Genomic DNA, 24,646 nt, shown 5'->3' with positions numbered 1-24,646 from the left:
TCTGTCCATGGGATTTCCTAGGCAAGAATACTAGAATAGATTGCTGTCTCCTCCTCCAGGGGTTCTGTCCAACCCAGAAATCTGCATAGCAGGCCGATCCTGTACCATCTGAGCCACCAGGGAGCCCACTCATCACTGATTGGGACCCAGTTATAGAACTGGTCCTCGTCACATCACCGTAATGCCAGTCACACTCTTTCTTTCCTGTGAGATTGTTCAGGTTTTGGAAGAATGCTCGTGTCTCTTGTCCTTCCTCTTTGTCCCCCGCTTCCTGGGCATCTTGCCTCCTGTCTCCGTCCTCCTGCCCTAAACCTGCTCTGTAAACAGCAGAGAACTGTGGTCTTGTCAAGGCCTGCTCCCTCCCCAGAGGGAGGAGAGTGACACCGGCATGGAGAGGCAGCCTACTCAGCAAGCGACAGACGGGGCCACACCTTGGACAAGACACGTGGACAAGGAAGACACCGCATGACCGCACATCTCTCAGGACTCCAGCCTCGGGCCAAAGTGGCTTAAGGGTCACATTTGCTCTGTGAATGAAAACACTGTTGCAACATTTGTGTTCAGTCGCTCAGTCCTGCCAAACTCTTTGCAACCCCATGGACTGTAGCCTGTCTGGTTCCTCTGTCCATGGAATTTTCCAGGCAAGAATTTAAAGCATAATAACTGTCTCCCTCCCACTGCCTACCCTGCCATGGAAAACAACATCAGTCCTAATGATAAAACATTCGATTGTGTAGATGTGAGAACTGTCTTCTTTTATTTGCACAAGACGAGACTTGCTCAGGGTCTCTCAGCGGGCTCCTCAGCTGGGCTGCCTCCATCAGCTCGGCTTTATTTTGCAGTAAACAGTGAATGCCCGGCAGGGTCCTCTGAAGGGCTCACAGCTTGGTGTCCCTTGCTTCAGGCAGATTCCACCCCGAAGATGGCAGGGTCTTTCAAAATTGAGTGCCCTAGTGCTGTCTGGAAAAGGAAAAGACGTTTATATGAAGCCTCATGGAAGTCCCATGAGGAAATCTGGGGGTCTCACCATCTGACTGGGATCCCCTTCTTTCCCAGCTAAACACCAATAGCAAATGTCCCCCTCGTATCCCTCACTCTCTGTTCTGATGTAAGATGTCAGTGTTGCTGATGAACCTGGTTTAAGAAGATCCCACGTGTGGGAGCAACTAAGCCCCTGAGACACCACTGTGAACCTGTGCCCCGGAGCCCGGGCTCCACAGTGAGAAGCCCCTGCAACGAAAAACGTGTGCCCTGCACCTGGAGAGTAGCCTGCGCTCTCCAAAACTAGAGAAAAGCCTGCACAGCAACGAAGACCCAGCACAGCCAAAAGAAAGAAAGAAAAAAAAAATATATATATATATATACACAAATATACACCCTTCGTGCCACAGGAACACCTGGGTGGTAACCGCAGGGTCAGTAACCACTGCCCCGTGTGCCTCACCAGTCACCCCACCTCCCCGTCATGCAAAACCCACCCAGCTCTCACAGGCTCGTCGGATGGAAGCCTTGTCCAGCAGAACTCAAGCTCACACCCTGACATGTGGCAAGAGGTCTCCGGTCTGGGCCTGAATAAAGGAAGTTTTTCTCATACTGGGTTATACCAGACAAGTGATTCAACTGATTTAGTTCACAAATCATCCAGCTCATTCCAGGGAAAGAAGAGGAGGGAGAAAGTTACCACCAATAAGACATTTAAGGTCATGAAGACTCAACAACATGCTTTGGAAAGAATTCTCTAATCACTCAATGCCTAATTTGGGTGTGGAAGTGACCTACTAGTAGCTCTGTCATACTTTACTTTCTGATGATGGTTAACTCAGGGAAGAAAAAACCAAGTAATGATAAGAAAGGGCATCATGGCTGGTATTTACCGGGCAGTACCTGGAAGGGGATCAAGACAGCGGTGAGGAAGACACGGAGGAGCCTCATTGTCCCAGAACGGAGGTCCCAGAAGACCTGGTGAGAAGGATCAAGGACACAGTGAGAAGTTCGAGGAGCTCAGGGCCTCCAGGACCAGAGCAGACACGACCTCCTGCCCTGGGGCCCTGCGCCTGCTTCGGCAGGAGGAGTGTGACTCTCCGTCCTTTCTGGCTCCCTGAGCCCCAGCTGTTGCTCACCTCGGGTTTGCTCAGACCTGGGGTTTCAGATCTGGGGTTGAGGCCCTCCTGTGCCCACATCTATGGAGGCGGCGTCCCCGTGAAGCAGAGGCTGGAGCATCCAAAGCCAGTGGTAGGGCGGGAGTCTGGCTGTTACAAAAGGAGGGTAAGGCCAGCCCCTTGTGGGTGAGGAGGTTCATTAGAAAAGATTTACAGCCCCGTTGTTTGGATCTTCAGGGCTACTTGAAAGGAAGGTCCAGAATGGTGGTGGGTTATAATCTTCCTAGAGAATCCATGTTAAAGGAAGAAAGAGTTTGTATTGGTTAAAATTTAGTGGAGAAATATACCCAATTATTTCTAGGATTTTAAGTTTAATGTTTACTTTCATTTAAATCTATCACAGTTTTTCTGATTATAAAAAATATTACACATCAGAAAGTTTCAACTAAAAACACCCAAAATTTCAGGTCATAAGTAAATGCAAAAATGAAAGGTTTTTTAAAAACCCATAGGCCCACCCTTCAGTTATAACTACTACCTACAATTCAGAATATTTCAGCTCTTTTGCTTTGCAAATGAAATTGTGTAAATATTTATTTTTAATTTAAAACATAGAATCTTACTTCACACTCAATGCCAATGTGTTTTTACCACTTAAACATTATCTTGGAAACATTTTACGTCTGTTCAAATGAATTTGCATCATAAATTTGTATGACCATATATATATATATATATCTTGAGAAATTTATATAACACTTACTTTTGTATAAATTCCAGAAGTGGAATCTCCATATACATACATATATATATATATATATATATATATATATGCATTTTTCAAGTTTTAATGGGTTTTTCCCATTTGCCCATGCTAGAAACTGTTGTACCACTTTATCCTCTTGCTGACAATGTTAAAAAGTATATTTGACAGTCAATATTCTCATTACTAGAGAAGGCAATGGCACCCCACTCCAGTACTCTTGCCTGGAAAATCTCATGGGCGGAGGAGCCTGGTAGGCTGCAGTCCATGGGGTCGCTAAGAGTCGGACACGACTGAGCGACTTCCCTTTCACTTTTCACTTTCACGCATTGGAGAAGGAAATGGCAACCCACTCCAGTGTTCTTGCCTGGAGACTCCCAGGGACGGGGGAGCCTGGTGGGTTTCCATCTATGGGGTCGCACAGAGTCAGACACGACTGAAGTGACTTAGCAGCTTAGCAGCAGTGGTTTTAAGAATTTTTTCAATTTTTCCAAATAGAATGAGGGAATAATATTTTCTTTTTTGTTTTAATATATTAAAAAAATTGTTTCTGAGGTTGAACATTTTGAAAAATGTTTTTTGGTTATTTTTATCTCTTACACATTTCCCATTTTTCTATTCATCTTTCCTTGCTGACTTCTCAGAATCCTATGTATATTTAAGGTCACTAATCCTATATTCTATGTGTTGCAAAAATTGTTTCTGGCTTGCTTTTGGCTGTGTGCTTGCTCATCTAATAGATGAAATTTATAGCTACCCTTAGAGATTACATTTGGTTTTCTTCAAAGATATTTATTAGTATGTTTATCTACTTCTGTCTGTATTCCTGGTTAGTTTCATCCTTAATTCTTTCAGAACTGGAATGGAGGCTCTTCTGAAAACCTATGACAGACAAGTCCCCAGCAGTGACCTGAGAACAGTTGCTTGCACCATCCAGCACTATGAATTTCCTGAGCCCACAGACATGCCCTCACTCCCACATGTCTCATATGGAAGGCTGATGTCTGAGTTCACATCTCTGTCCTCTTAGGAAACCTAGTCTTGCATGGAAGAGAAACAAGCTCATACATGACTGGAAGGAATTGAAAATGATCAGGGCCACCTGGGTGATCCAAGTACAGCAGGCCATCCGGGGGAGGACGGGGGAACACATTTTGTACACCCATCAGAGCACCTAAACCACACAGCGTGCCTGGCACCTACCTAGTCCTGATCAGAGACAGTTCTGTTCCTTCTGCTCTTCTGTTTGTCTCTGCAGGATGCAGCACTAAGTGATCTGAGCTATTAATAACACAGCTCCTCCAGTTAAAGATAATCAAATCTCCCTCTTCAGTCTCTTTCAGAGGGCATGGCTACACTCAGTGATTCTCTATTACCAAATAACATTTAAATTATTCCATCAAGTTAAACACAATGTTATTGCTTCATTGAAATTACAGGTTTTACTAAAGAAAAAAAATGATATGTGATTGAGTCTAAGAACTAGATTTCCCTTTAGATGTTTTTGCCTCCTCTTAGTACAACCTTTTGTACTAAGAAACTTACCTTCATTAAGTTTCTTTCTGGGTCCTTCAGAGTGATTTTGTAACTTGACTCCTAGATATTTCATGGTTTTTCTTTTTGAGCCACATTCTTCTTTCATTACATTTTATAACTGCTACTGTCTGCATAAGAAAAGCTGTAGATCTGGGATAATAATGCATCACTAGCCCACAAGTTGAACTCTTATTCATTTAGATTTTTTGTGGTTATTTCTCAGTGGTTTTGCAGTTCTAAAATTATAGGTCTCTAAGAATTATCATTAACCTCCTTGATTCTGAAGTATAGGATTCTTCCTTTCTGCTCTCAATGAAAGACATTGACTCACAATGCCTGGAACTGTCAGAGATCCTCAAAGCCAACTTCCTTACTTCACAGAAGAGGAAATTGTGGCCAAACAAGGTCAAAATCATGTCTAGGGGTTATCCTCTGGTAAATGTCTTTTATGCTGTAAACTCTTTCTCAGTTATGACAATGCAAACATTAACTTGTTTCTATCCATTTCCCCTGTTTTCCTGTTTCTTTATCCCTTCTTTCTCCTGTCAAAGATCAACTTCCTCAATCTCAAAAATGAAACAAGGTTTTTCAAAAGCAGTTTTTAAAGACAGTTGCTGTTTTTTAAATAGATGCTTCCACCATTTTTTTCTTTATGTGTAATTTCTTCTGTAAAAACCTTTGATTTTTCTTCCAGGGCTTGATGAAGAATTTCAACTCATGCATGAAGCAAAGTTGTAGTTTCAGCCAAGATGTCCTTGGGTGGTCAGAAATGACTGTGTCCAGTGAAGAAATGGAGGGAATCTTAATGACAACACCAACACCCATTGCTTCTGCGACCCTGGGATTAAGTCTACCACTCTTGCAGGGTCAAAATGGAGATGTCTGAGTTCACGTCAAAATTTCTGTTTGAAAAGTTAGAGCGAGATAAACATCCACATTGGGTCTAGTAATGTGTGCTAATTCTGATTATGGGCCCTGAGTGAAATCTCTGGAGGATGTATGAGCTGTGAGAGAAACTGTCCAAGACAAGGATGGTTGCTACTTCAAAGGAGAGAAAATGGAAATGGAGGGAAGAAGGGAGGGAGAGAGAGCAGTCACAAGAATCTCATAAAATTCTTCTTCAGTTTTGGGGCCATAAAAGGCCCCAGTCTGCTCCCCACGTGCTCCTCCAGCAGAGCAGGCCAGGGAGCATGTGGCCCTGGGTTAGCAAGTCTCTTCTCTGTCGGGTGCTGGCACCTCTGTTCCCACCTGGCTCTGCTCTGAGGAGCTTACTGACTCCACTCTGACAGGACAGGCCTCACTCTGAGCCCTCCTTCTCTCCCTAGAGAAACAGAAGGACGTCCTTAAGTCATGAATGAGTTGGGAGTCCTGTTACCCGTCGACCTTGTTTCACCTACAAGACTCTGAGGTCTTGAAAACCCAAGACTGAGTTTCCTCAGCGTTGAGCCCTTAGGTGTGAACCAGACGGAGAATAACTCGAGCCTGGAAACAGGAAGCACCTTTGACAGAACCATAGGAACGTGGGATTCTTCTCCTTCGTCTGTGCCCAGACTTCTCCCATCCGAGCCCGGGCTCCCATGCCTTCCACGCTGGACCCTGAGGGGGCTCACTCATCGTTCCTGAATCAGGGGCTCAGGAACCCGGCCCCCGTCCTGCCCGCCTCTGCACGCACTCCAGTCTTGGGGTCGTGCTTCCATTGAGAACAAGAAGGGGCCCTTCATCTCCGCTACGCTCTGCCTCGGGTCGGTCTGGGCGAGGCACTATCCCACGTGTGCACGGGCGGCTTGGGTCTTGGGCCGCGGTGGGCTGCCATGAGCGTTGGTTGAGCCCAGAAGTGTGTCGGTATCCTGCGGCACCCGGCGGGCTTCGCGCAGAGCGCTCCAGGACCTACCCTGCGGCCTCAGATGGCCTCTGGGGGGCGACCTAGAGCGGCCGTTCCCTCCACCGGGAGCAGGACCACACCGAGGTCAGGAGGACTGAGCCCCGGGTGGACAGAGCCGGGCCCCGCCACGGCCCATGTCCCGTCCCGCAGCCCCCTCGCTCCCTCAGAATCAGCCTCAGATACCTCTGGGATGTCGTGTGGAAAGATGACGCTGGACCGAGGCTTCGGACCCTGGCTCCGGTCCCGGCTCCGCCTCCGACTACAGGTCACGTCCCTTGCAGGCGCCTCCACACCCTCTTTGGCGAGATGCCAGACCTGGGTGAGCTGACCCCAGGTACCCTGGTTCTGAGGCGCGTGGCTCCACGCGCTTCCGAGAGGCACTTGGGCCTGACGCAGAGCGGGGACTGCGGGAGGACGGCCGCTCGCCTGGTCCTCGGGCTCCCGCCTGGGGTCCCCTGAGCCGAGACCTCGTTCCCCCCGGCCCTCAGCTTCACTCACTCACCTCCTCTCCCTCCTGTGGGCAACGGGGCCTGAGGAGCCTCTCCTTCGTCCTCCAGGGCCTGTTACTGGAGGCGCCCTGATGGCCTGTTCCCATCACTGGGCGCTAGTGAACCAGAGAAATCACTGAGTGGGCACTTTTGGACGTGCAGCGCCTCCTGGCAGGGACCCAAGGGCCAGCGCCTGGCGCCCAGGGCCTCTATACCTGGGCCTGGCACATTGGCAGAAACTGGAGGGGATGCGAGGCTGCAAAATACGGGGGGCTCGTCACTGTCCCTCCCTCAGCAAGCTCAGGGAGCCAGTCACCTCGACCCGCGAGACCTGAGCTGCTGGGCAAGTGGAGGGTGTCGAAGGGTCCGAGCGCTGCTGCAGGGCCAGGAACACTGAGGACGGGAGGGCACAGAAGGAGGAGAACAGCTCTCTGTGACACCGTGGCACGGCCTTAGGGCTCAGATGGTCAGATCCCCCTGCAGAAGGGAGGAAATCAAGAGGAAATAGGGCGGCATGCCAGCAAGATAAAGAGAGAAAACCTGTCTGGGGAGACAACGCAGTAAATCATACCTTGACGTGCGCTTTAACCATCGCATCAGCGGGCAAGTAGAGGGCAGGGGCGGGGAAGGAACGAACTCAGCTGAGAAGAGGTGAAGAGTCTTGGGGTCTTCAGTACCTTGTGGAGGGTGCTTCATCAGGTGCATTTGAAATAGACAAAAAAATGATTTAGGTTGAAAATGACAAAAATACTTTGGCGATAATATTAATAAGTGTCCATAAAAGGAAATAGCACAACATTGCTTAATTTCACGTTTTGATCTTCTTTTATTTTCTGATTTCTCTTCTGATTATTATTCAGAACTCTAGACATTTCCTCCATGAAAGAGTGTCATTAATAAGTCTTAGGATTAACTGAGAAAGCACCAATTTTAGAGTCAGGAAACCAGGGCTGTGACTCCAGAGATACCACTTGCCCCTGGACCCCTGGGAAGTACCCTCTCTTTTCTGGACCTTAGTTTTCTCATCTGGAAAATGCAATGATCACTTAGGTCCCTCCAACTAGGAGATGCTACAGCATCGGAGCCCAGGGCTCACACCTGCTGACACTAGGCTCCGATGAATGGTTTCTTAGAATTTAAAAAAAAAAAAAATACTTCCTGCACTAAGTAAAAGCCAAATTATCTGCCTCTGGGGAAAATATGTTTGTCCCTCCTGCTTAATAAAAGGAAGTAAGTTACTCAGAATGTAGGCTTATCTTCCAGCTTCATGTTACACGAGTATAGTACTCTAACATCCTTGAGGTTTCTGGGCAAAGCACTCAAGTGAGAGAAATTACACAAAGATAGGAAACAGTCAGATGGGTCCCTTCAGGCATCACCTGGTTCTTCGTTTCTAGCACTCTCCTGGCCCCCCTTCCAGGCACAGGGCAGCTTGGCTCAGCACCATTCTTCCTGAGACCCATTTCCTCTGCTCCCACGATTTCCAGTTCCTAGGCAGAATCAGGTACAAAATGAACAAAATGTGCTCCCAGAATGCCAGGGGCTTTCAGCTGGATCAAACAGATCCACACTGTAACAGTTCATCACTATTCACTGCAGTGAGGAGGAGGGGTCTTAACGGAAGGAATGGCTGTTCCTGTTCCTATGGTGTGGGGGTGGGAACAGGGGGAGAGGTTGAGAAAACTTTGCTGTGAGGTTAATTTTTGATTTATGGTCTAAGGGATGAGTCAGTATTTATGAAGCAGACACACACACAGTGGTGAAGCCAGTCCTGGGAAAAGGAAGATCATAGGCAAAGATAGAAAGGTGTAGATCGCAATGTGAATTTGGGAAGTCATGTGTCCTTTGGCTAAAGAAAAAGGAAACGCTGTAGGATATGTAGACTCAGGGTTGGATATTTGAATTTGTCTTGTAAGCAAAGAGAAGAAACTGAAGGACTTTAAATGAGAAAATAACACTGTCAAGTTTGTAATCTGGAAATAACTCGGTAGCTATATATAGACTGGATTCAGGAAGTGAAGGTAAAGGACTGTTATAAACGCACCATATATAAAACAGCTAGCTAGTGGGAAACTGCTGTATAACACAGGAAGCTCAGCTTCAGGAAGGAGAAGAGATGTGCTGATTTGACCATCACATGAGGGAACCACACTGGTAGGAAGCAGTCTGCTTAGGAGGCAGCAGTTGTGAATCTGGTTATGAGAATGGGGATGGTCCATTTGTGTTATTCTCATTGGTTACCCATTGAAAGAAGGTATTCATAGTAACAATCATGCATCATAGGGAGAAATCCCTGTAGCCTGGTACCCAATTCTGTCTACCCCCCTATAAAACCTCTTTAAAGTAGATTGTACAGGGACAGCCCTGGGGGTCAAGTGCTTAAGACTCTGAGCTCCCACTGCTGGGGCACAGGTTCGATCCCTGGTCAGGGAACTAGATCCCACGTGCCACAACTAAGAGTTCACCTGTAACAACTAAAGATTCTGCATGCAACAGCAAAGAGCGGGCACAAATTAAAAAAGCAAACAAACAAAAAAAGAATCAGTATAAAGCAAGCAGTTAAGTACAATAAATTAAGAAAAATAGCACAGGAATATTTCACCTGGACAAAGATGAGGCGTCATCAAACAGGAACCATTCAGAATCTCTCCAAAGATGCTGAAAGAAAAAGGAGGTAGTGGGGACTGGGGAAGGGGGGCAGGGAGAAGAGACAGGAAGGTGTGCAGGGAGCCTGGAGAGAATCACACGCCACACGTGGGCACAGACGTAGACACACCTGGGGGCCGCAACTGGGGAAATTCACTTCTGGTTGCTTTGATTTTCTTTGAAAACTAGGCATGATGTCTCTCAGCTGAGAGTGGGTGTGGGGACCTGACAGGAGCTTTGGAAGAGAAGGTGCCGCGTGAAGCAGTCGTGGGGAGTGAAGGCAAGCGGAGGGGAAAGGGGCGTTCAAGCAGGGCCAGTGGGGAGACAGGACCTGCTGTGCATGAGGCGTCCTGAAGACAGGAGGAATCCGGGGGCGTGCGAAGGGGCTTAGCAGCATCAGGTCAAGGATTCTAGGTTCTTCATCTACAAAGGGTTGAGCCATTAAGACAGGAGGTGGAAGTTGAGAGCATTTGCTTAAAACTGAGAGTACAGAGGGTTCACAGGTCCTGGCTGAGAGGGTTTTGTTTGTGTGTTTTCCCTTCTTGACACCAACTGTGTGTCCAGGGCTTCAGCTCAGTTCAGACACTAACCACCCCAGAAGGAGGGGCAGACTCACAGGTATGATCCCAGTTCTACAAGACTGTCCCCACCTCAGATGCCAACTCTTGGGTCCCCAGCTCCCCCACACTTCTGCCTGACTTGGCTACAAACTCAGGAATCCCAGTACCTCCCCCTTCAGGTTGTATGATTTGCTAGACTGACTCACAGAACTCCAGAAAATGCCAGAGGAAGGGCCAGGCCACGGCCCCCTCCCCAGGCTCCTTTGTTTTAGAAACCTTGGTTGATTTCTGTAACTGGCCATTTGGGTCACTTGTTTGTTGGTTTCTCTTCCTACACTTTAAATTCTCCCTCGTATGTTTTAAATTCACCAATAGTGCATCCTTGAATGGAGAAGGCATTGGCAACCCCACTCTAGTATTCTTGCCTGGAGAATCCCAGGGATGGAGGAGCCTGGTGGGCTGCCTTCTATGGGGTCGCACAGATTCGGACATGGTTGATGCGACTTAGCAGCAGCAGCATCCTTGAAAAGCCAGACCCCCAACCCTATACCTGAACAAAAGCAAAAGCCTAAGCCCCCCATGCATTCTCTCCCTACCTGACACCATGGTAGTGAGAGTGTGCTGTGTAAGTTTTAGGTCTCCTAAACAAAAAGCCTGTATTTTTGTCTGTTTTCAGAGCTTTCTGAGTGTGTCAGACCCACATCATGGTAGGAAGGTGTGCTGTGTAAGTTTTAGGTCTCATAAGCAAAAAGCCTCTATTTTTTTTTTTTTTTTTCTTTTTTCAGAGCTTCCAGAGTGGGTCAGAACAACAGGGGGCAGCCTGTCCACAACACTAGTGATTCACAGGCTGAGAATAGCAGAAAATAGTGCAGGACACCCTGGGCTCCCTTTGCCACCCTGGTGGTGCCTCCAGCTCCCTGCTGCAGAGGCCATAAGCGTAATCTGAGCCCAGTAAACAACCAAGCCCTCCTTGGTTCTCAGTGTTGGCTCCACAGTCACTGAGGCAACAGACTTCATGCAGTACCTGTCAGGAGCCAAACACAGACAAGTTCGTGGTCCCTTCCCCCTCCCAGAGGTCACTGTTGTTGTTCATGTTATTGTTCAGTTGCTTTCCCAGTCATGTCTAACTCTGTGACCCCACGGATTGCAGCACTCCAGGCTCCTCTGTCCTTCACTATCTCCCAGAGTTTGCTCAAATTCATGTCCATGAGACTGTGATGCCATCCAACCATCTCATCCTCTGCTACCTCCTTCTCGGTCCCTCAATCTTTCCAAGCATCATGGTCTTTTCCAATGAGTTGGCTCTTTGCATCAGGTGGCCAAAGCATCGGAGCTTCAGTATTAGGCTTCCAATGAATATTCTGGGTTGATTTCCCTTAGGATTGACTGGTTGGATCTCCTTGTAGTCTAAGGGACTAATGCCCACCATTCAGTGAAGATGAGGGTAAATGTTATTTAAAGGTAAACTACAATGAAAAACCATGTGAGTTGAGAACTACTGGCATTAAACTATGGGAACTTATCAGAACTACTGGAATACGAAGCTGGAGGTCCTTGCACTGCTGAGAATGTGTCCTGACCCAACCACCCAGATTCCACAGAGTTCGGCAGGTGGGATGAGCAAGAGAGGGTCGGAGAGGAGGAGGGGAGGGGGTCAAGGTCACTTGGGGCTGGATGGGGCCATCCCACAGTTTGACAGGGATGCAGGTTCCAGCTGGACACTCAGGATCTGTGCTCCTCACTCTATGCAAGCTCTGCTTCAATTGAAAATTGGCAAAGACAAAATACAGGCTCCATAATAAAAAGAGCCCTTTAGGTCTCATTTTAAAATGGATAAATGGGGCGGACAGGAGGGACGGAGGACCACTCCCATGTGTCCTCTCACCTCTAAAGGACCACAAATGCTGTCCGTCTCAAAGCTTCTAATGGCTGGAAACCCACACTGTGAGGGAAAGGGGAGACAAGAGAGAGAAGAGCAAACCTGAGAAACTCCCTGTGGTGCTTCATCTCACGTATGGATGCGGCTGGGCCTTGCTGCCCAGATATTTGGCCAAACGTCATTCTGGATGTTCCTGTGAGGATGTTTGGAAATGAGACCTACATTTAAATCAGTGGACTTTGGTAAACAGGCTATTATTACCCTTGTGTGACATGGGTGGGCCTCATCCAATCAGTTGAAGGCCTGAGCAAAGACTGACTTTTCCGCAAAGGGAAGGAATTCTGCCAGCAGCCAGGTTCAGATTTGAACTCCAGCATCAGCTCCTCCCTGAGTCCTGCTGGTCTACCGCACTGGCACTGGATCTGTTTGTTTGTTTTTTTGGGGACTTGCCAAAATGTTTGTTTGTTTAGGGACTTACTTTCATAATGGTGTGAGATGATTCCCTAAAGAAATGGGTTATTTTTGTGGAGAACCCTGACTGACTCACAACCAAATGTGGACAAGTGAAGAGGAAAAAGATGGGAGGCACTCCCCAGAAAGCCCCTCAGTGATGGTCTGTGGTGTTGACACTCTGAAGTAACTTTTCCTGGGTTGCAGAACCTTTTGAGAACACCCTGCCCCCTCCCCCCATACACAACCCCCCCCCCAACACAGACACAAGACAGTCTTGGAAAATTTCAAAGTTTCTTCACCAAAACTTGGCCACAGACTGCAGCTGAGGTTGTGTTAGCATGATGTGGACCACGTGTTTTTGCAACCCTGCAATAACTGACACACAGAGACACAGCTGGTGGGAGAAATGAACAGAAGCTAAGAAACACAGAGCAAGAAGGGTGGCCCCAAATGCCAGGGCCGGGAAGCCGGGAGTGGGGGTTGGGGGTGGGCAGAGGACCAGGGAGTCCGGGGAGGCTCAGGAGGCAGCCACTGCCGGGGAGCGCAGGGCTCAGGGAAGAGCCTCTGCAGAGACCCTGGGTGATGATGGCGGGTCTCTGGGAAGCCCCGCCGACCGGCAGCCACGTGGTTTCCATTGCTTCCTTCCTCCCATGGTCCATCAGAAGAGACCTCCACCACTGAGCCCCTCTGAGCAGAGTGGACAGAGCTCCCGTTCCTAAGGTCTTACCTCCCACCTGAAGCTGCTGGGTAAAATAAATGAGGTGGTACAGGTAGCTCACTGGAACCACCGTCTACACAAGCTTGGAGCTGGGTCATCTCTCCTTTAGCAGTTTCCCCTCCACAAGATGAGACAGGCTGAGGATATAGAAAGAGGGTGAGAAAGAGGAGGGGAGGGAAAGGGAGGGAAGCAAAAGGAGCCAGAGTGACGGAAACCTGCTCATAGAACCTGCATCACTGCCCCTGAAACATGCAGGAAAATTACAGGAAAGCTCGAAGGGACTGGGATCTTCAGCAGGAACTAAAGCAAGGGGCATCATTCAGGAACATGCAGCTCCAGGAGAGTACAGGAATGTTGCAGAGGTGAGGGGAATTGTTTACCTGAGTATATTCAGGGTTACAATATTATCTCAGGAAGAAAGGGCACACCCTCAAAGACAAGAGCTTGGACCGCACAATTCAGCATTTAAAAAAATAAATGGACTGTGAAGGGACTGTATTCTGTCCTCCTACAGTACACAACTAAGGAACCAGGCAAAACATGTGAAACTACTGATTCAGACTCTGGCACATGCACTACAGGACTGTAAATGAAGAGAGAAGAAAACAAGTGAGGTAGGGACTTCCCTGGCAGTCTGGTGGCTGGGAATCTGTGCTCCCAACGCAGGGGGCCTGGGTCCACCCCTGGTAAGGGAACTAGAATTCACATGCCACAACTAAGATCCTGCCTGCCATGATTAAGGTCCAAAGCGGCCAAATTAATGAATTTACTGATTAAATGTTATGTGCTTAACCATTTATAAAAAAAGAAAAGAAAACAAGTGAAGTGAGACTTATGACATCTCCAGTCTCTACAGATTTCCAGGCCTAAAGCTCGGGCAACAAGAAATCCAAACAGACCAACAATTCTTCTGAGTCGCAGAGAGAGGGGTCAAGGTTCAGAGAGTGCAGGCATCTTCACTTCTGGACAGAAAACCAGCAATGGGCGTTGGAATCAGGGGTGTGTGCCTGTGTGCTAAGTCACTGCAGTTGTGTCCGACTCTGCTACTCTGTGGACTGTGGAGGTGCTGACTGTTTGTGAATCCATTGACTGTACCCTGCCTGTGTAGCCTGCCTAAAAACTCTGTGCTTCTCGTTCAATTCTAAAACTGCTCTGAAAAACTGAAAAACGAAGTCTATGATACTAGATGGCATTTTGGCTCAGCTTGATGGGATAAAGTCTGATGCTAAGATTCTAGACCCTATCTTAAGGAGAGAGATGGTCATTTCAGTAAAAAACAAAAAAACAAAAAACAAAAAAAAACCACAAGAATCAGATATAAACTAACTATAAAAAACCCACTTGAGACATCAAATATAAAGGCAAGTGGATTTAAAATGAAAGGATGGAAACAGATCTGCTGTGCTCATTGTTTAGACCCTCAGTTGTGTCCAACACTCTTGAGACCCCCATGGAATCATCCAGTCAAGATGACTGCAGTGTGTTGCCATGCCCTCCTCTGGGGAATCTCCCCAACCCAGGGATCAAAACCATGTCTCTGCATCTCCTGCATCTCAAGCAGATTCTTAACTGTTGAGCTGACAGATATGCTATGGAAACATTAATTTAAAGAAAATATGGTAGGCTGTATTGGTTAATTGACAGGCTTCCTGGTGGCTCAGATGGTAAAGAATCTACCTCCATTGTGGGAGACCTGGTTTGATCCCTGGTTTGGGAAAATGCCCTGGAGGAGGGCATGGCAACCCACTGCAGTATTCTTGCCTGGAGAATCCCCATGGACAGAGGAGCCTGGCAGGCTACAGTCTATGGGGTCACAAAGGGTCAGACATGCCTGAGTGACTAAGCACAGCACAATCAAGTAACTTTTAGGACAAGGACCAGATATAGAGAGCTGGTATTTATCCTAATGATAAAATGTTTAATTCATCAAGAATACATATGAACACTGAATCAGAATGTACTTAGCAAAGGAATTTTAAAATTCTTAAGGAAAACTTACAGGAATAATCAGGGAGACAGACAAATTAGCAGTTACAATTGGAATTTCCCTGACAATCCAGTGGTTAAGATTCCAAGTTTTCAATGCAGGGGGCACAGGTTCCATCCCTGGTTGAGCAAGTAAGATCTCTTATACCATACACAAAATTCAATGCAAGATAGATTAAAGGTTTACAAAAATCACAAAACTCCTGAAACCACAAAACTCCTGAAACCACAAAACTCCTAAAAGAAAGCATAGGAGAAAAGTTCTTTGGCATGGGTCTTCACAAGGATGATTTTGAGCTTGACACCAAAAGCATAAGCCACAAAAACAAAGCTAAATTGTAGGATCCATCAAACTGAAAAGCTTCTGCACAGCAAAGGAAACAATGAACAAACTGAAAAGATGATGCTCTTTTAATGCTCCAGTGATCTCTGAGGCTGGAGGAGATGGCAGCAGTGTTGTGGGAAAGAGAGTGGGGTGAGAGAGGATGGTTGCATCCCAGGTCACGTCCGAGTCCCTGGGTTGGCTGCCGAATGTGGGGACTTGGCTTCACATAGGCAGGGACTCAAGAGCAAGTCATGGTGAAGGAAGGTCAATCCAGGGAGGAAACACGCTACACGGAGAGTGTGGGCCATCTTGGAAAGCAAGCCCAGCACCAGGGTATGGGGCTGTAGGTGTTTATAGAGGTGGGTCATTTCATAGGCTAATGAGTGGGAGGAGTATTCCAGCTATTTTGTGGAAAGGGTTGGGATTTCCAGGAGCTGGGTCAGCACCTCCTTGTTGACCTTTATGGTCAGCCTTGGAATTGTCACGGCGCCTCTGGGTGTGTCACCTAGCTGCCATGTTACAAAGGGATTTAAAAACATATATTTACTTCAGGTCTTAGTTGTGGTATGCAGGATATTCATCTCAGCACACTGGCTTGTCTCCTCATGGCATGTGGAGAAGGAAATGGCAACCCACTGCAGTATTCTTCCCTGGATAATTCCATGGACAGAGGAGCCTGGTGGCCAAAGGTCCATGGGGTCGCAAAGAGTCGGACACAACTGAGCGACTTCACTTTCTTTCTTTCATGTGGAATCCTAGTGCCCAGGCCAGAGACTGAATCCACATCCCCTGTGCTGCAAGGCAGATTCTTAACCAGTGGACCACCAGGGAAGTCCCCATCATTCTTTTAAAGGTTGTGCCCCGCCCAATTCCGATCTCATTAGCACCAGATAGCTGGCATTTGACAGCACTATTCAGGCTTTCCAGTTATAGGAGAATGTCCTGGTAAAGCTCTCAGGACACTGTGGAGACGGCAGGAGGCAGGCAGGAACATTGGAAGAGAGGTCGATTTTGCTCCAAGTTACATCACTGCCACTTAGTAGACTGTGGCCTTGGACACATCTTTTTGTTGGATTTGCAGCCAATTTTAATTGACTTTTTAACTCAGTTTTGCCTGTGGCCTCAGACATGGCTTTCTCGTCCTCGGGACCATCTTGTATAAACCTTGGGTCATACCTACCTGGCGGGTTTGTTTAGGGGTATTCAAAGGGATAATTTGAATAAAAGTGCCCAGCTACTGAGCAAGGCTCATTGCAAAATATAATTGTGGGACAAGTTCAAAGAAGAAACTAGTAAAAGTGTCAGTGGGGGAGCACAGCATTAGACCCAGCCCTGGTCCCCTTCTGAGGGCAGGTCCCCACGTGACTGTCAGAAGCCATGACGCCCGCCCCGTCCATAGGACAAGGGAACTGGGGACAACGGCCTCTGCCCATTAACACCCAGGGCTCCGTGTTGAGAACACCTGTTTGTGGAGTCGTAGATGTAAAGGGCTTTGCTCTTCAAAATCTTATTTGTAGAACTGGGACTGCCCTTCTTACCTGAGGAACTGAAGTGCTTTGCTGGAAAGAGCCTGCCTCAATTTCCAACTCACAGGTTAAGGGTTTGTGGACACAGCATTTATCTTTCCTTTAAAGAATGAAACCATGAGTTACCTCTCAGCCCAGGCAGGAAGCAACCAGGATCCACATGGCCTTGTTTGGCTTTGAACCTGGGAAAACTAACAGTTCATGTAGCCTTGACCTAAAAATAACCCTTCCCTCTATCCTATATGAATTCATCTCTGGTTTCTGGTGAGCCACCCCATGCTTTCTTGGGTGTGTGACCTCTTTGCTGAGGCAACAGGACCCTTCCCTGATGGACAGAGATGCCCCTGGGTGCTATCTCCAGGATTAACATTGCTGCAAAGGACTCATCTTTAGACCTTGCCAAGGAAAAATAAGCCACTGCAATTGTGCAATTCCTGACAAGGGCCTTTTTCCAACTGGTGAGTAACCATGGCAAGAAACTCCCTTGAAACTCACCATGGCACCCTGTCCCCTTTTGGAAATGCCCTTCCTTGAAAAGTCATGCCTGGTCTTGCACATAAAACTGCATCATCAGCTTCCTTAAAAGAAAAAAAAAATCTGCTGTGCTGCAAACCATAGATCACTAAAACACACCGATTTTTGTTCTGTTTATTTATTTAGGCTGTACTAGGTTGTAGAAAATTCTGAAAGAAATGCGAATACCAGACCACATGACATGCTTCTTGAGAAACCTATATGTAGATCAGGAAGCAACAGTCAGAACTGAACATGGAACAACAGACTGGTTCCAAATAGGAAAAGGAGTACGTCAAGGCGGTATATTGTCACCCTGCTCATTTAACTTATATGCAGAGTACATCATGAGAAACGCTGGGCTGAAAGAAGCACAAGCTGGAATCAAGATTGCCAGGAGAAATATCAATAACCTCAGATATGCAGATGACACCACCCTTATGGCAGAAAGTGAAGAGGAACTAAAAAGCCTCTTGATGAAGGTCAAAGAGGAGAGTGAAAAAGTTGGCTTAAAGCTCAACATTCAGAAAACTAAGATCATGGATCTAGTTCCATCACTTCGTGGGAAATAGAAATGGAAACAGTGGAAACAGTGTTGGACTTTATTTTTTTGGGCTCCCAAACCACTGCAGATGGTGATTGCAGCCATGAAATTAAAAGATGCTTACACCTTGGAAGGAAAGTTGTGACCAACCTAGATAGCATATAATAAGCAGAGACCTTACTTTGCCAACAAAGGTCCGTCTAGTCAAGGCTATGGTTTTCCTGTGGTCATGTATGGATGTGAGAGTTGTACTATGAAGAAAGCTGAGTGCCGAAGAATTGATGCTTTGAACTGTGGTGTTGGACAAGCCTCCTGGGGGTCCCTTGGATTGCAAGGAGATCCAACCAGTCCATTCTAAAGGAGATCAGTCCTGGGTGTTCTTTGGAAGGAATGATGCTAAAGCTGAAAGTACTTTGGCCACCTCATGTGAAGTGTTGACTCATTGGAAAAGACCCTGATGCTGGGAAGGTTTGGGGGCAAGAGGAGAAGGGGATGACAGAGGATGAGATGGCTGGATGGATTCATGGACTCGTTGGATGTGAGTTTGAGTGAACTCCAAGAGTTGGTGATGGACAGGGAGGCCTGGCATGCTGCAGTTCATGGGGTCACACAGAGTCAGACACCACTGAACGACTGAACTGAACTGAACTGAGGTCGTAGCTGTGGCATGTGGGATCTACTTACCTGATGTGCTATGCTTGGGAGTACAGAGTCTTACCCACTCTTACCACTCTTACCCACTCTTCAAGGAAGTCTCGTAAAACAGCATTTTTAAAAATTACTTTTTAAAAAACTTTGGAGTATAGCTGATTAATAATGTTGTGATAGTTTCAGGTGGACAGCAAAGAGACTCAGCCATGCAAATACATGTATCCATTCTGCCCGAAACTTCCTTCCCATCCAAGCTGTCACATAACATTAAGCAGAATTCCCTGAAAAACATCATTTTCAATGAAGAGACACAGTAGACAACAATTCAGTCTCACTTCTTTCTCCAGTATAGTACTATAGCATGTTTATAAATTGACCCTGTAGTATAGATTTTGCCTGCAAGGTCCATAAAAAAACAGATATATATATATCTTATGTATAGATAATTTTATATATATATATATATATATATGTAGATGATATCTACCTCTCTCAAATATCATTTAGAGCTAAACCAGAAGGAATTGTGATCAAGACAACTTATTTTCCATCAGAAAAATGCTATCCCTGGGTGCCAGCCAGGGACTGTCTGCTCGAGGCAGCCTCCATGGCTTTGCCGAGCCTCAGATGCAAGACTCTGAGCCACAGCAGGGGACCTGAACAGGATTGACGGTCCGGGGGCTCCTTCAGGATGTGGTCCTCCTGGGTTCCCACATTTCTAAAGGGCTTGGAGTTCTACTCAGAGCTGCATGGCAAGTTCCATCCTGAGATTTAGCGTTTCTGAAAAGCCAGGTCAGTGTCTCTCCAACACTGAGATGGACGGATGTTACTAAGTGAGGGATGTTACTTAGTGATGGAGGTCCCCCTCAACCCAGTGAAGGGGTCCCCACTGCTGGGCCTGCTTTGTGATACTAGGCTGGGGAGATGCGTTCAGTGGCAGCGTCATCCTCCCACTCTGTCTCTGATGAAGGGAAACAGAGCACCCATCTACCCATCACGTGTCCCACTGAGATTTCATGAGACTGGTGTGTGATTGTGTTGCAGAGAATTAAGAAAAGTTTTTTTTCCCCCTCTTTCTTTCTTTTTTCCCTTTTGTGTCTTTCTCCACTTGAACTGTTCCTAACCTACAGTCTGTATTGATAACCAGGTTTTTTCTTTGCAGAGGACTAACCTATTATGCGAACTACACCTGACACCTATGGCCCTCCATTTCTGCAGGAGCCACATTCTGCATCTATTATCCTTTAACTTATTCTAGCCACGTCCTGATACTTAACTTTATGGCATCATAAACCTCCCCTTGTAGTTTGGTACCTCTCTTTGCTCTATTTTAACCTCATGTTGATGCTTAACTTTATGGTGCACTCTCTTTGGAAGCCACCCCTAGTGGATTGCTTTCCCCCTTTTGTATTACAGGAAGAAAGTCACCATGAAATCCCCAAAGGACAATGGACCCAAGCACCAGGACCAACGCCAGACTCAAATACCTAGCTACCTGACACTGGCCTATTGACTGTTTCCCAACAGTGCAAAAGAGAGAATTCAGGACCCCTACACCTTTTGTCCCATATCTCCAAGCCCTAACTGTGAGCCCCGACTGTATGATCCCCTGGATTGCCGATGGAGGGGAGACAGGCTCCTTGAGGCAAGAACCTATCGAGTTCTCCCTTCTGCCGGCTTAATCATTAAAGCCATCTTTATGTTTCCTCCAAACTCTGTCTCCACAATTTTTATTCAGCTCTGGTGGGCAAAGAAAACCAAGATTTCGGCGGCGACTGTTGCTGCCATCCCTTAACAGGCTAGCTGGCGTGGGGAGCAGGTCGGGACCACTGAGTCTCTTCCCTCAGTGCCACAGGGGCCAGAAAGAGCGTGGCTGTCTCTGCAGATGCTGGGAGTCATCAAGTCTTGCCCAGGGAGTGAAGCTGCCTCTGAACAAGTTAGTCCCTATTTGGGCCTGAAACAGCCTTACATGGAAACTGTGTATGTGTTAGTTGCTTAGTCGTGTCCGACTCTCTGCAACCCCGTAGACTGCAGCCCACCAGGCTCCTCAGTCCATGGGACTCACCAGGCAAGAACACTGGAGTGGGTTGCCATTTCTTTCTCCAAAAGGAACTATCAGTTCAGTTCAGTTGAGTCGCTCAGTAGTGTCCAACTCTTTGCGAACCCATGAATTGCAGCATGCCAGGCCTCCCTGTCCATCACCAGCTCCCAGAGTTCACTGAAACTCATGTCCATCGAGTTGGTGATGCCATCCAGCCATCTCATCCTCTGTCGTCCCCTTCTCTTCCTGCCCCCAATCCCTCCCAACATCAGGGTCTTTTCCAATGAGTCAACTCTTCGCATGACATGGCCAAAGGATTGGAGTTTCAGCCTCAGCATCAGTCTTTCCAAAGAACACCCAGGGGTGATCTCCTTTAGGATGGACTGGTTGGATGTCCTTGCAGTCCAAGGGACTCTCAAGAGTCTTCTCCAACACCACAGTTCAAAAGCATCAATTCTTCGGCACTCAGCTTTCTTCACAGTCCAACTCTCACATCCATACATGACGGGAAAACCATAGCCTTGACATTTTTTTGCAAAGTAATATCTCTGCTTTTTAAATGCTATCTAGGTTGGTTATAACTTTCCTTTCAAGGAATAGGCATCTTTTAATTTCACAGGTGCAATCACCATCTGCTGTGATTTTGGAGTCCCAAAAAATAAAGTCTGACAGTGTTTCCACTGTTTCCCCATCTATCTTCCATGAAGTGATGGGACTGGATGCCATGATCTTCGTTTTCTGAATGTTGAGCTTTAAGCCAACTTTTTCACTCTCCTCGTTCACTTTCATCAAGAGGCTTTTTAGTTCCTCTTAACTTTCTGCCCTAAGGGTAGTGTCATCTGCATATTTGAGGTTATTGATATTTTTCCCTGCAATCTTGATTCCAGCTTGTGCTTCTTCAAGGCCAAAAGGAAGTATAGAAATAAAGAAAGCGAAGTCTACCTTTCATGTCTGAATCTCTGCAACCCCATGAAGTGTAGCCCACCAGGATCCTCCATCCATGGAATTTTCCAGGCAAGAGTACTGGAGTGGGGTGCCATTTCCTTCTGCACAGGAAAACAGTGGGCAGTTTCAAAGCCCTGGAACTGTGAGGGTGGGGCTGGGGAGTGGGTAAGCGAAGGTTCAGCAAGAAGTTTGTGCCCCTGCCTGGGGAAACAGGCAAGTCTGTGCCCCTTGCCACATCCCTGCCCATCAGCTGAACTGACTGCCAAGGAGAAGTTTGTGGTTAAAGGGCAGCAGGAAAGCTTTTCCTGGGGTTTCCACAGCCTCATTAGCATACAAGTGACTGCCCCTGCTTTGTGCTATAAAGGCCACTCCCATGACACACAGGGAAGAGGTTCAGTCAACCAGTTCCTAATAACCAAATCCACAGCCAGCACAGAATTCCTCCCAGAACCTGAGACTTTTTTAAAGCGGCAAGAGCAGCTTCTTCTCTAGCATCAGCCACAGAGCTCGGGACGCCAGCATGAGGCTCCATCACCTGCTCCTCGTGCTCCTCTTCGTGGTCCTGTCTTCTGTGTCAGGTGAGCTCGTGGGAGCCCCGGGGGAGCCGTGGGCTCTCTCTCCTATTTCTACCTCCTTCTGTCCTGCTACCCCCATCTACACGTGGTCAGACTAAACCCACCATATTTGGTGCTTCTGAGAAGCCAGTGCTGAGTCCTCAGTAGCGAGAGGGGGCTGAGAACCGCCCTGCAAAATTCCAGGTTGTTTCTAAGCCACTCTAGCGAGTCAAGCTTCTGAGCCTGTCTCCTCATTGGTTTCATGAGGAGGAAACAGAAGTTGCCTCTGTTAAGTGACTCTCCTTTTTTTCTTTTTCATAAAAGGAAGAAATTTGATTTTGTTCCATGACAGAAGCACAGAATGTCGCTTTATAAATCTTTCTATTTGTAGGGTGGTGGCTCTGGGTGACCAGACAAGTCCAGAGGAGAGTCAGGCCATGCCTGGGCTTTGGGAGCTCCCGTTGGGATGCTCCGTGCTGAGTCTCCTCAGCAGGAAGGTCCTCCAGGACACATCACTGACGATGCGACCCTCGCTCCACAGCTGGGAGGCAGCACATCCAAAGCAGTGTGCAGGATAGGCTGTCTGATTTTCATCTTACCCTTGATATTTCCGGAAATGGAATGAAAATATGTAGGAAGGAGGGAGGGAGGGAGAGGTTGCGGAAGTTGAGACCTGAGACAACTGATTAGATGTCAAAATCAAGTTGAAAAGGCCTTGTCTGATCCGTGTTGTTTATGACTGTAACCCAACTCTTAGCACAGTGGCAGGGAGAGAGGACAGGGGTGTAAGGAATGTGGCCCTGGTTCAATCCCTGGACGGGGAACTAGAGAGGGACCAAAGGTGCCTTGTGGTCAAGAGGAAAAAGGCGTGTGAGGAAGACGGGAAGGCCCCTGGTCAGGCGTGTGAGAGGACGGGAAGGCCTCTGGTCGGGAGGAAACCAAAAGGGAGGAGGAGAGGGGCTGACTGGCAGCAGCGCTGAGAGTGTTCTGGGTCAGCAGAGACCAGGATCCAAAACTTTTTTCTGAACCATTGTCACTGTCAGCTGCAAGTTACTTTGAGAGTAAGTTCTCGTTAAACAGTTCTTACACTTTCAGCTGCATCTTTTCCTCCTATCTCAGCTGCACTACTTGACTGACTCCATGAGCTGGAAAACTAAGCAGTGAAAATAGAACCCATGGGCTGCTTCTGACTCCTGGCGGGAAGGTGGATGTAGCAGAGCTTCCCGGTCTTTGCCCTCATGGTGGAGCTGACCCCGCACACAACCAGGGTCCTCACACCCCAGTCCCTCAGCCTCTGTTTCTGGAAATGTGAGGGTCCACCAGAGCCTGGGCAGGGTCAGTGTCTGTCTGGAAGCTGGTCCACGGGGTCCTGGACTCACATCTTGTTGTCACGAGGCCGTGTCCGCCTCTCAGCACAGAAAGCCCCAGGGCCTCGCTCAGAGGGGACACAGCTGGCCTTCTCGAGATGCCGCTTTCCTGCTGACACATTTTTCCCTCTTCATTGTCTTTTTAGGATTTACTCAAGGAATAAGTGATTTTCTAAGCTGCCAGAGGAATGGAGGCATCTGTGTGCCGATATGCCCTAGACGCATGAGACAGATTGGCAACTGTTTAGGGTCCCGAGTAAAATGCTGCAGGTAAAAGAAGGCGAAGATGCGGCCGGGACCGATGCAGAGACAAAAACAGCACCCTTCGACAGAACGTCTAAAATTTAAACCAGAATAAATTTTGTTCAAAGTTAAAGAATCTTGCCCACTGGTCATTGAAGTTGTTGTGTGGTGTCTGATCCCAGGTGAATTCTGAAATCCCTGAGGATGCTCTCTGAGCTCCCCACATGAACCATCGGGGAATCGTGGTGGGGTGCTCTGTGCTCCCAGGGGTGTGACCCCCTGTTCCTTGGGGGCCTGACCTTCCCCAGCCCCTCTGTCTGCTGTCCTTCCTGCTTTCCAGCCCAAGGCACCCTGTCCTGCCCCACGTCTCCCCTCAAACATGCACCCCAGGGGTCCAGAATCACCAGCACACCAGTCCCATAGGAAAGCCCCTGCCCCCGCTCCAGGAGGAAACGCCCCTCCTCTGTCCCCCTGCAGCCCTCACTTCCATTTGGTTTGTGCTTCTTACTCCTGCCTTGTGTGCAAGTGGATACACTTCTGATTCCCTTTTGGGCTATAAGATCTCTATAGGCATAGACTTGTCCTATTCCTGTAAGTGCTGGGCATTGAGATAAGACATTGCTTCACAAATTGTCATCAACTGAATGACAGAGTAGACATGGATGAAGCATGTCTCTCTGTGTGTACATGGTATGATGCAACTAGATGCTATGGAAAAACAAGTCCTGTGGAAAGCACAATTCAATGAAGGCAACACAGCACAGAACACAGAGACCTCAAGGGCGGGGCGAGCATGCTGACCTCAGCCTGCTTGCAGTTTCTTCAGAGGGTTTGCTAGTTAAACCAAGAGCCTTGCTGGTGCACGCTGCATGTGTGAGCAGCTCTCTGGTCTTTGCACTAACTCTTCCCTCAGTGCAAGCTGAGGTC

At 47.6% G+C, this 24,646-nt stretch overlaps 1 protein-coding gene and 2 long non-coding RNA genes across 5 annotated transcripts; 2 read left to right on the top strand and 1 right to left on the bottom strand.

Moving 5' to 3' along the window:
* Positions 1-28: 28 nt before the first annotated feature.
* LOC112583730 lies at positions 29-9,688 on the bottom strand. Of its 2 annotated transcripts, XR_006640773.1 has the most exons (8): positions 9,371-9,688; positions 8,148-8,258; positions 7,340-7,458; positions 7,085-7,245; positions 6,783-6,884; positions 2,121-2,382; positions 1,885-1,959; positions 29-960 (listed from the first exon to the last, which is right to left on the bottom strand). It is a non-coding gene; the product is annotated as an uncharacterized LOC112583730 (long non-coding RNA). The 2 variants fall into 2 exon arrangements; XR_006640772.1 differs by having other exon boundaries at positions 6,783-7,245.
* Positions 9,689-11,274: 1,586 nt separating this feature from the next.
* On the top strand, positions 11,275-20,282 carry LOC123332541. The gene is made up of 2 exons (XR_006549348.2): positions 11,275-11,585; positions 19,986-20,282. It is a non-coding gene; the product is annotated as an uncharacterized LOC123332541 (long non-coding RNA).
* Positions 20,283-21,501: 1,219 nt separating this feature from the next.
* On the top strand, positions 21,502-23,860 carry LOC123332539 (lingual antimicrobial peptide-like). 2 transcript variants are annotated; one of them, XM_045164770.1, is made up of 3 exons: positions 21,502-21,624; positions 21,983-22,133; positions 23,623-23,860. In XM_045164770.1, the coding sequence occupies exons 2-3, from the start codon at positions 22,076-22,078 to the stop codon at positions 23,748-23,750; spliced, it is 186 nt and encodes a 61-aa protein (XP_045020705.1). In that variant the 5' UTR covers positions 21,502-21,624; positions 21,983-22,075; the 3' UTR covers positions 23,751-23,860. The 2 variants fall into 2 exon arrangements, with proteins under 2 accessions (XP_045020705.1, XP_045020704.1); XM_045164769.1 differs by lacking the exon at positions 21,502-21,624 and having other exon boundaries at positions 21,778-22,133.
* Positions 23,861-24,646: the final 786 nt, after the last annotated feature.

This window comes from Bubalus bubalis, chromosome 1 (assembly GCF_019923935.1).
Source record: "Bubalus bubalis isolate 160015118507 breed Murrah chromosome 1, NDDB_SH_1, whole genome shotgun sequence".
Classification (NCBI taxonomy): Eukaryota; Metazoa; Chordata; class Mammalia; order Artiodactyla; family Bovidae; genus Bubalus; species Bubalus bubalis.
Note: the sequence above shows the minus strand (reverse complement) of the source record. Positions and strands in the feature narration are given on the sequence as shown.